The sequence below is a fragment of the Limulus polyphemus genome, unplaced genomic scaffold, assembly GCF_000517525.1.
Source record: "Limulus polyphemus unplaced genomic scaffold, Limulus_polyphemus-2.1.2 Scaffold3352, whole genome shotgun sequence".
Taxonomy (NCBI): Eukaryota; Metazoa; Arthropoda; class Merostomata; order Xiphosura; family Limulidae; genus Limulus; species Limulus polyphemus.
Genome location: NW_013668962.1, coordinates 55,967 through 68,089, shown reverse-complemented (window position 1 = coordinate 68,089; position 12,123 = coordinate 55,967). Strand labels below are relative to the sequence as shown.

General features: G+C 33.7%; 1 protein-coding gene across 1 annotated transcript in view; it reads right to left on the bottom strand.

Annotated features, from left to right (window-relative positions):
• LOC106469200 (carboxy-terminal domain RNA polymerase II polypeptide A small phosphatase 1-like) overlaps positions 1 to 11,376 on the bottom strand; it is a 47,271-nt gene extending 35,895 nt beyond the window's left edge. Inside the window, exon 1 of the mRNA XM_013929666.2 lies at positions 11,158 to 11,376. Within this exon, the coding sequence (XP_013785120.1) occupies positions 11,158 to 11,230 (73 nt within the window). The 5' untranslated portion in view covers positions 11,231 to 11,376. The remainder of the gene's footprint in view (positions 1 to 11,157) is intronic.
• Between the last annotated feature and the right edge of the window lie 747 nt (positions 11,377 to 12,123).

Below are 12,123 nucleotides of genomic sequence, written 5' to 3'. Positions count from 1 at the left end.
CTTGTGTCGCTAAAGTTTCATCGGAAAGAAATTATACGGGAAATTAACTAACGACCAGAGACGTAACAATATTAACGCTATGTTACTATGCTTTGCAGTAATTTCTCCAACATCATTTAATGAATTTTGGAGACTGGGATTTATTTTATGTGAAGTGAAAATTTTCTTGACATACATATACAAGAATAAAATAGTTCACTTGATTTCAGATAGCAAGTTTGTTTCAAGATGAGTCACTCAAAGACAAACATCCAGGCACATTGGCTTCGAAAAAAAAATTCGAATGACAACCAAATTAATCTTTAGTTTTAAAAAAACTGACTTCAAAGGACATTGTAAGTTGTGTGGTGTAGATATAAATGTAAAACACATGGGAATTTAAGCACTTTCACAACACAACTCTGGAAAGAAGAATAAAGAACGGTTAATTTGAAATTTGGCAGGCTGATAAAGGAGGAGAAACAGTATCTGCAAACAACCCTGCATTTGGTGACAGTCCATTAGCAGCCTCATCAAAAACAGCAGTATCTACAGATATTCCATCATCAGCCTAATCTGAGACAGAGAGTTGCCAAGATGATATCTTTCCTGTAAGTGCACAACACTGCAGTAAGGGAACCGTAGGTGCATACTTCATGAAAATAGATTCAAAGAGTACAAGTCAATCTGGTAAAAAATGCAGAACAATGTTTGTTAATTCCACCTCCCTTGGATAATTTGGTCATTCCTGCACCTACTCAAGCTCAGTCTATTGCAGTTGGTGGCAAAGCTTCCCAGAAGACAGTTCAAGGCCACCTTATCATAGCTGATCAAGAAAGGAAAGCTGAAGCCCTGTGAGCAATGAGAGTTGCTGATGACAACTTTAGTCTTGCCAGCTGTGAGTCTATAGGTAATCTGTTCCAAGAAGGGTTTCCATATCAGAGATAGCAATGCAATTTTCCATAGGGTAAAGAAGGTACATTGTATTCTAAGTCATGGGTTGGGACAAAGTTTCACAGATTCATTAGTGAAAGAGATCAAGAAAGATGGAATGTAGTTCATTGTACATTTCGATAAAAACCACAACTTCACAGGAAAGAAAGCAATTTGACTTGTTACTGCGATATTTTTCAGAATTCAAATAGGAGGTGTGTGTATGATATTTTACATCACTCTTTATGGCACACACAAAGACTGTGGATGTATCAAAGGAGATAATAAAGGTGCTCAATGATCCAATGTGAACAAATCCATCAAAACCAGAATAAATGATGAACTTATCAAACAAGGAGGACAAGATTTAGTGCTTGTTGGATTATACACAGTTCATGTATGGCACAATGCATTTGGCAAGTGCCTTGTAGAACTGAAAAGCCCAATGAAGAGCCTCATCATTCATGTGAATTACTTAAAAAAACAGCCTTGCAGAAGCCAGAAGGGAGCCTTTCTCAAACAAGCTGGAGGAGCTGGGTGTGGAAGTACATTTCTTCCGGAAACACGGCCAAATCCTTAGCTTACTCTGATACCAGCGATCCAGAGATTTAAGAAACTGTTACCAGGATGAGTCGATTATTTAAAATAGCTGCAAAAAGAAGACAAACCAATTGTTAAGAACAAGAAGTCTAATTTCGTCACAGGTAGAACTAATGGAAACAAAGCACAGGAACTAATGATGGAGATGGCGTTCTTGGAGAGCCTGAAAGGCCCACTATATATATATATATATATATCTCACCGTCACGCGGGGTTCATCTCGCCTGGTACATATCCAGTATGAGTACAGAACACACTTCTCTGAACTCTAGTCATGAAACTCATGAAGGAAGAGGTAACATCTCCCATTAACTCTTTCACTACGGCATCTTTTTCTGCACATGTCACATAGTTTTAGGGAGCTACTTTCAAAATTTAATTAAACTACTTTATTATCATGGTATATGAATAAATATAGCATAAACACTTAGCTAGCAATCCACATTTTAATAGTATTTAAGTTTTAAGTTCTTAAATTTTATAACTTAAGGTATTTCTTTTTATTGCAAAATTTTCGGCTCCCTTTAGCTTTTTTCTGGTAGAATTGTGTTGTTTAATCCAATCCTGCCACTCACCATTTCGTATTACAATACCGTTAACCTGAATTTCCTTGAAACCTTTCTTAATAATACAAGTTTTTCGTTTAACTTATTTTTTCTCTCTCAATTGAAACACGGATTCGCCCTGTGGTAAAGCTCTGGATTTCGGAGCTCGCAAGCCGCTTTCGAATCCGTGAGATTCCAAAAAAAATTATTCACTGCACTTTAAGTTGAATATACGTTATAAGAGTGGCAACTAATCCCTTTTTATATGGTGGGTGGTAGGGTGCTGCTTTCTGTCTAATCAATAGTTCAAAATTAGGGACGGTAGCAGATAGCCTTAGTAGCTTTGACATAAATACAAATTCTCTCTCAAGTTATGTGTCTCTCAGCAAAATAGACTCGGAATTCTCCTTCCGAATATTTTGCAATTTATAATTTTACACACTATTTTAAAAACTAAGCAACTATTTACATTTATTGCATCCAATGAGCACCACACAAATTATTCATTCACTTCTCTCAACCATAATAACTATATCAGCGAGGAACCCCGCAAGAGCGTCAAAAAAAAAAGACCCCAGAAATAGCAAAAAGGTTTGCTTTCACTCATGGGTTCTTAGAATTACCAATTAGGGAAACGACTGAGTTTCCTCGACAGGGTAATTATTATTATTAGTAATTCAAGTAGCAATGCATTTTCTTGGTTAATAAATCACAATTCACGTACTGAAATAAAATTTTGCGGTAATCTTGTCGAAACCGAAGTTTGCCGAAATACAGTGGATATGTAAAGCCGAATACTTCATTTTAAAGGCAAAGAAGTGTCAAAGGTTTAGGCTTTTCAGTAGTGTGACCGCTAGGGTGATATGAGAGATCGAGTGACGAATGTTTTAAGCATGGCCGAAAGGCGAAGAAGACGTTTAGTAACTGAGGAATCTGAGCTTTCTGATGGATCTGGTGGAGAGCCTATTGTTGAGAAAGGATCTGATTTGGTAATGTTAATAACTTAGTGAGTTGTAAATTGTAATTAAATGACGTATACGTTTTACAATTTCAATTAAGATTTATATCAATCGTACCGGGATTGATCTCGGTGTACGTTTGCAAGGCCTAGTACCAGTAGCAGTATGAGTAATAAGCCTATTAAGTAACTAAAGCTGCTGTAGTGTTACTGTAAGCTAAACCTATGGAAAGTTTTACGTAATGCGGTGACAGCAATCTAGTTCTGGGTTTTAATGTTACGGTTTATAAAAATGCTGTCACTGTGTCAAGCGTGAACGAGAGTAGGACACTCACCCAAAAGTTGTTTTAAATTGAATTTGAAACAGGTTAAAAGGTTACATTTTGTTAAATGAATCTTAATTAAGTTGAGAAAGTAACTAACTGATGTAGTGATGAATGGATACAGTAAGTAATGACGTCTAATTATATATAAAAGATTAAACTTTAAAATTAAAGGAGTAAGTGTGACAAACTAGTAATATATTTTTAGAACTTGGAGGGCAAAATTGAAAGGGTAAGAAATAGAAATATGAATTTGAATATCAGGTAAATATTGTGATAGATTTTCAGCTTTGAAAGCCCAGATTCAGGTTTGTTTGTTGTTTTTCACTTAAGTAGTATTCTTGTTACTGTTATAAATGAACAGAATGATTTATTTCATCTTGTGAAGTTAAAACTTAAAACATGTGGACAGGTTTCAGTTAATTTAAATCATTTAAAGTTTTAGTTGGGTCTAACTCTGTTGCATTCCTGTTTTGATTGTTTAATTTCCGCTCCAATTACTATTTCCATTGTTATTCTTAAATTTTTATGTTAAAATTGACTAACTAATCATAAAGTAACTTAGCAAACAAGTAAGTGTAGTGTACTGTCTTTCCAAACTTCCTGAGGCTGAAGTCGTGTATAAGCCCACAGTTTTGAAATATAATACTTCCATGGCTGCAATCACTGTATGTAAATTCTACCACACTTATTGTTTAACTACATTTAATCATATTGAAATTAGTCTTTATTCTGTATTTAATCATCTCTCCAAGAAATATATATTTAACTGAAGGTTTTTCATGAGTCATGGATTAACCTAACACTAAAACTGTCAATTTATTGTCTCCTCGTGTTTGAAGGATTAACCTGTGTACTTGAACTTAGATCGATTAGTTTAAATTCAGCTTATAGTTATAAGGAGGGTGTAATATAAATCAAGCTAAATACATTGTATTATTATTATTAACATTACGTATGCATCAAAGTAAAGACTAGTTATTGTCACTTCTAATAAAGTTATATTTCTAATTTCTGTATAATTAAAGATAAAAATTACTTTAGTGTGAAGACAAAGTAGTGATTAAAAACTAATATAATTGGTTCTGAAACATTAAGCTTAACATCAATAGTGTTAACAATAGGCTACTGGTATTGACTATTTATTTTCTGGCTATAAGTATAAATAAAATGGTTAAGACTAGTGTAAGAGTTAAGGGTTCACAGTTTATTAGGTGTAAAGGGTGAAATGAGTGGGTTTTATTTGGAAACTCGATAATGGGTATAACTGAAACAAGGTTAAATGCAGATGGTTTTGATGAAATACAGGGTTAGAGGCTATTTAATAGGAATAGAGTTTTAAAGAGAGAGGGGAAGAGTGGCTCTGTTTGTAAAATGTGAGTTACATTGGGTTTCTGTTAGTGGATATAATGGGAAAAGGCTTTTAGTGGAAATTTGTTACATCCACCAGATGCTACTGATGAAACTACAGAGAAACTTTACAGAGAGATTAAGATTCCGAAACATAATTACCTCTGCTGACACTTCAGCTATTTTTTGACATTGGCTTTGCCTATCTAAGCATTGGTCTCATATGCTTCAGTCTTTTATACCCCTCTTAAATGCCCTTGGCAATATCTAATTTGCAAATCTCACCATCCACATCAATGAGCCCTCTATCCTGGTACTGTATATAAGCACCTCACTCAGATAATATTATCATTTTTTCTCGACAAAATGTTGGTCATGTTTTTCTCTGATGAAGTGATGCACCTCGTTCTGTTATGGATTGTTGATCCTGGTTATTCTGGGGAGAATTTGGACTCTGTTTTCTGAAGCCTTTCTTTACTAGGTCAGCTTCTCAAGAGTCCACTTTGTATCAAACACCCCCTACTCCTTTTCTTAAATTAGTCACATGGGTTTGTGAGATTTCCTTGGGGGCTTTCCTTTTGAGTCTACTCTTCTCTATTGGTGGAAAGGTTGGGGAGGGACTATTTAGTTTTCCTCCTTTACCTGATATTCTTGGTTCATGCTGGGAGATTTACTGCTTTATTGTGTGACAGGATAGATAGACCTTGTACCCTCATTTGTCTGTTTGCATGTTTTGGCTTTCCACCTCCTGGTGGACTTATATTTTGATTCCACAGACTAAAAGGTTTTTTGTTGTTTTTTGGATATGTGGGGTTCCAGGATGGTTCATGTGATCACTTTGAACCAAATAACATTTTTTTGTATTTTTATATATTCACTCTTTCTTCGTGGTGTCCCCCCCCCACAAATTGTTGGTTGCTTATCAATGGTTTCCACATCAATTTACAGATAAATGGAGTCTTTTACTGACTTCTATCTTGGTCAGATTGACTGCTTCTGTTCCTTCTATAGAGATACCTTGATTGAGGGAGTTTGTAAACCTGCCATAGCCTCTGGGTGTTACACGTGGCTTCTTTTTATCGTCACTTGAAGTTCTCGGGTGTCCCAGAGGCATTTGTATTTAAATTTATGTCACCCGTTTGCTATTTGTTGTTGTTGACCTCTAGACCTTCTTTGGCTCTCGCAGCTGAATAGATTCAGACCTTAATTTCAGGGCCTCTCCATTCGGGCTGATCAATGGTGTCGGTATATGCCTGGATGGGGATCAGTTAATAAGGTTACAATTATTGATAGACACCTGGTATTCCTTCACTGCAGATCCTTGGGTACTTCAGGTTCTGGTATCAGTGTTGGTTTTTTAATTCAATTCTCCATCTCCATTATCCTCCCAACCCGTGGTATTTTCACCCTCACCTGAACATTGGGGTGTGGATTTTCAATCCACGGCTATCAGAGTTACTGGTCACAGGGGTGGTAATGACAGTTGATGCTGTTCTTCTAGGATGTAATTCCTGTTTATTTGTTGTACCTGGGACAAGGGGAGATTGGCGAATGATATTTGTTCTTTCTTATCTCAGCCTATTCCTCGATCCTCCCTGGTCCACAATGGTGTCCTTTCTTGCCCTACTTTGGCATTCTTCACCAGGTCTGTGGATGTCCCAGTTTGAGGTTGCTGAGGCATTTCTCCACATTCTCATAGTTAATTCATGTTGCCTTTAGCTACGTTTCGTGTACAGGGATCAGGTTCTACAGTTCAGAGATCTAGCCTTTGGTTTAGCTTCTTCACCATGTCTTTTGCTGGGTTATATAAGTTTTCAGCCCAGCTCAGCCACCTCCTACCTAGTTCCAAGCTATGGAATGGGTAGTCAGGCTCTTACTTACAGGGATGGTTCTATCTCATTGGGATTGTGAGCTTCCCTCAAATCTCTGATTTTTTTGGGATGAGGACACATGCCATCCCTTCGGTGGTCCTGGTATGAGTAATGGATCTAGAAGAAGAAACATCTTAGTTTTACAGTGGTGGTTGGTTTGGATCAACACTACCATTAGCATGTATGTGTATGTATGCATATATATATATGTGTGTGTGTGTGTGTGTGTAAATGTCTACTGCCTCTCTGACCTGAGTTTATCTCTTTACAGATACTTCCCTTTAGGGATGAGGTGTGCATATTAAAGGTCGGGTAATCCAGGGTATATGAATGGAGCACGAATCTTCATTCTGCATCAATAATTTAGATCTTGTTTTCCAACAGGCAGTAGAGCAAGGTTTAGATCTCTTGCAGGGGAATATCCTCATGAGACATTTCATCAATTCCCCAGTAGAAAGTATGGGTCAATCCAATTAGTCAAAAAGCAGAAGTATCCTACAGAAACTATTTGGATCACTGCTCTGAAAACAAAGTGGGATAGAATTTGCCGGCTTCTTTACAATACAGTGGTTACAACAAGAATTGTCGAAAGTACTTTATAAAAGTGAGAGAAAATGTTTATGATATGGCTCTGTACAAAGTATAAAGTTGTATCCTATCCAATAAACGTGCTAGTTATCTTACTTGGTGGTTGGAATCTAGTATTAGTATAAGTGTAAATATGTTTAAATGCCTATGGACATCCTGTTTTCTGTATTATTATGCTTGCACAGTAAACAATAAATGTGTAGTTTCCAGTAACATAAATATGGCTCATTTTGGTTAGGCTAGTATTCTTGGCTTAGCCTTCTTGATTGTAATTTGAGAAACAAATTATTCACCAGCAAACTGCAAGTTCAACAGGGTGTTTATGTAAAGATGTTCTTTTTCATGTGTTAAGATCAGTGATAAATTTATTTCTTAAACTTTCACAAATTACATAAATAAACTTTTCCTGAATTGTCAAGTCTTTAGTTTTGTTTAATTTGTTTTAATTCTACCTCAGTGTAAACGAGTAGAAAAATAGCACAAGTTCTTACTTTGTAAAATACAGCAACATATTGGCTACCATACATTATATATATATAACTAATGTTTTCAAATAAATACTTAAATGTCAGTTATTTTTCTTCAAACATAAAACATCAAATGTGCAAATAAAAAATATTTGGAAAACAATGATCTCTACTACTTATGATGCTACGAAGTCCTTGTTTGCACTCGTGAGCCATACTTGCTAAGCCTCTTCCAAATTCATATGTGGAGATGGAAAAATAATGATTTTTATAGACTTTATGTAAGCATTTTGGAATACAAAAATATTATAAATTACTATACCAAAAAATCCACTGTAATTTATCAGGCCTTTCTAACTAAATTGTATTTGGGTCTAAAAAATATAATTTCTATTCACAAAATAGCCTTGATAGCAATACTTCAAACTTTCCAATGATATAAGAGCATTTCTCTCGTAAATAACTTAGGAAGACTGACAGAATTATGTAGAATAAATATATAGCTTTTGATTGATTATAAAGTTATTGATATATAAAAGTAGGCATAGATAGATAAGTCTTCTCAAATGATGAAGTGATGGGTAGAGCCAATATGGTGGTTTTGCTAAATATTGTGATATCTCGGCAAATAGAAAAGGTAAGAGGTTTGTATTATATATTCTAGCCTCCCAATATTGAACATTTGAGTTTCTAATTCATACAAAACTATAGATGTTGTATAGTAGTCATCATAAAATGTAATCTGACCAAACCCAGAAGGCCACGTACCATGTGACACACAAAAATCAATATTAAGCTTTTTTTTTCTACTATTTAGTTTCAAATTAAGAATCTAACTACTGTATTATACTAAAATCTGAATTATAATCTACAATTTGATATCAAATTTAATGACATACATTTATAAAATAATAGCTGAATGAAATGTTGAATGTAAATCTACAAATGTGATAACATGCACTCTGACCATTACCCACCTCTGTAGGGTTAAGGGATGGTTTGATAAACACTTAAATGATAAGGGCTGACTATGAGTGTTTTTAGATGGAACAACAGGTCCCTTGTTGTCCGTAAATTTTATATTGACTAGTGACTTATACAACAAAATCATAGCCTCTTTAGACTTGTAGTGAATAACCTCACAATTATCTACCATGTGTTTGTCCAACTGATCCAAGTAAAGCTGGGCAATTAGATCAATTACTTATGAGAATCAAATAAATTGATAAGCATCATGTAATCGATTAATCAAAACTGTAATTCAATCATTAATATCACAAAAATAATCAAAATTAGTATTTTCAATATAATTACAACTACCAAAGTAACTTAAATATTGCCATCGTGATTTATCAGTAGTATTTTTAACTTACGACAGTTCAGCTTAATGATTAGTGTCACAAAAATAATGAAGTAACTAAAAATTAGTTTCTGATAATTAATATTTTCCATATTATTACAACTACCAAAGTAACTTAAATACTGCCATCATGATTTATCAGTAGTATTTTTAACTTACGACAGTTCAGCTTAATGATTAGTGTCACAAAAATAATGAAGTAACTAAAAATTAGTTTCTGATAATTAATATTTTCAATATTCCAAATATCCAAGTCTTACATGAGAATAATCAAATAGTTGAATGCAGTTGCTTAATGAGTCTGAAGATTAATCTATTATCAAATCGCACAGTCTAAATCCAAGTTTCCTGGAAAATCACAGCATTCTCAGTACAGTTTCATATTTCCTTGATACTTCATATACTCACATTATACTACCATATTTTGACCTACTCATATATAAAAGTGAACAGAGAAAACATATTTAAGATTTGGAACAACAGGCTATAAAACAGTTATATATTTTTTAACAGCAGGGTGATTGGCTTACTAAATAAGTTGCTTTCAGCAGCTGTGCAAACCTGCATTTTAAGAATTAAAGATGGGAGCTGATGATTGCCTGACAAAATAGTGAGTGCATGTACAAGAATATATTTTGAAGGACCAAATGGTCCATTTTTGTCTACATGTTATATTTAATAGATAAATTTACTTTTTCCACACTTATGCTATAGTTATTCAAACACCCTATACCTTATAGTTTTAATCTTATTAAGATCCTTAAAAGCTTTTTAGCTTAATTTCAATAAATGTTTTTATTAGATTATACTATCCAAATAATCTGGTCTGCATTTTCCTATGAAAATCTATCAATAAACTGAATCCATTATAATTTTGTCTTTATTCTCCACATCTGATTGGTAATTTGCTAAATGCTAATAGTTATTTAAATCTCTGGATGATAAAACTTATTGACAGACTGAAGTTTGGGGTAATTCTATTTTCAAATGTTTCCTCTATAACTTGAAATAGAATGAGAAGGGAAAGAGAAACATCATAAGTATTAAATCCTTACACTTTGATTTAACTGAAACCTCTTAACTCTAACGTACCACTTGTCTTTATATACTACATAATTCTGAATGAGTTTATAGTCACAAAATTAAAAAAACAAAGCTTACTAGATTTTTAGACCAACAGTACATAATTTTAGAGGCTAGTAGTAGTAGTAGTAGTAGTAGTAGTAATTAAAGTGTGAAATACTTTAAAAGTAGTCTCGCATTATCAACCTGATTTTTCTTACACTGTCAAAAACTTGTTATAATACATACAACTTCATCCCAAAATGTTTAAGGCAAATGTTGAATGTCTAGAAATAAAACCTAGTTAATTTGAAACCAATAATAATTATTTTATACATTGTATAATCAACATAAAGTTGCAGTGTTCTCATTATATTTAAAATGGGTGGGTGATACTAGTATTAAAGCAGATAATCCTCTCAGTGTAAGAGTAAGACACAACTTGGTCCAACACAGTGAAAATGAACACTATTACTATTATTCTTAGAAACATTATTTTCTCCACTTACTAGTCACTTTTCAAAAAACGACATAAAATTATAAACAGAAATGATGACATGAAAGATAATAAATGTGTAAATTGACATTATAACTTAACATGTTTTAGCTCAATTTGCATTATATTTATACTATAGTATAGGTGATTGTAACACTCCATCACTTACGTGGGTGAAACTAGTCAGTAACACTAACAGAAAATCTTTTCTTCTTTTGTGTGCGTTATGATTTATTGACTTAACAAGTATCAAGTAAATTGTGTGGGTGGGAGCAGATTACGAGCAGAGCTTTGACTTTTAAATTTAAGTTTGATAATTAACTTAGAACCTCAAGTTTAGCCTGACCTAGTTTTGTCTTTACAATTTTTGTTTTTTCTTTTTTATTACGTTCCTCTGTGATTATGAACATTATTCCTACTTTTTGGCAAAATCTAGTTATAATGGTGTAACAAGTGATAATACTGTCATCTGAAAAAACTGGACAGAACGTATTCAGTGGTTAGCTGTCTCTAGGCCTCATTTCAAATGAAATCAATTTAAACTATACTATATTTTAGATGTACGCTAAGCCTAACTGGCTAAACTTACTAGCTAAACACTTGAATTTACTGTAGATAAACTGACCTCTTTCGGGTGGGAAAGTGGCAAGTTGTTCCTCTTCCCGATTAACTTGGGTAATAATGGACGTACTGTCCATTTAGTCTTTCGCTGTCTGCGCCGTTGCGATGTATTTTCTAAATATCCAAATGTAAAAATGTAACGTATAAAAACAGTAAACTCGAAATTCCAGATGGACAAACAAGCCCCAAGTGCAAGTGTCCCATGTTAACAGCCATGCGTGGTACGTGACTAATGATAATAAATTATACCTATACCTAAAACAAAATATATATATAAAGTGAAAGAGCATTACTTCTTTCAACTTTATTCAAGCATAATTTTTTTAAATTATAAATACATTGAAGAAAAAAAAAAGATGGAGGAATCCTATATAATAATTATGGGTTCAATAAATGATAGCTGTAACACAAAATGTATATAAACTGTAATTATCTAGAATAACTTCGCAATTATTTAATAATAGCTCCCTCGACCTCCCCCCCCCCCCTAGTGCCTCAGCGGTAAGTCTGAAGGCTTATTAAAACGCTAAAAACCGAGTTTCGATACTCGTGGTGGACATAGCACAGATAAGCCTATTGTGCAACTACGCAATTAACAACATATACATACAAACTCAAAGTCAGTCCTTATCATTCAAATATTTAATAAGCATTCCCTTAAGTTCCCTCCAATACCAATCAAAGAATCATAATCGAAAACAAATAATTTTCAGTTGGCTAAGTCCTTTTAGTATTAACGAACGCTTCAGCCTTTTCTAGTTTTTAAACTTTGTTTTATTGTTTTGAAAATTAAGGTATGTCTTTCCATTTTTTAAGCTTGTTCTTTAACTTAAATAGTTTTTTATTTCTTTAATTTTTATCGATAGTTCTTCACCATTTTCTTCAGTTATATTATATTGTCATTATTAAGTTGTACAATTCTCTCGTTTACATTCTCTTTATTCTATGTATGTGTGTAATTATTTCCTTT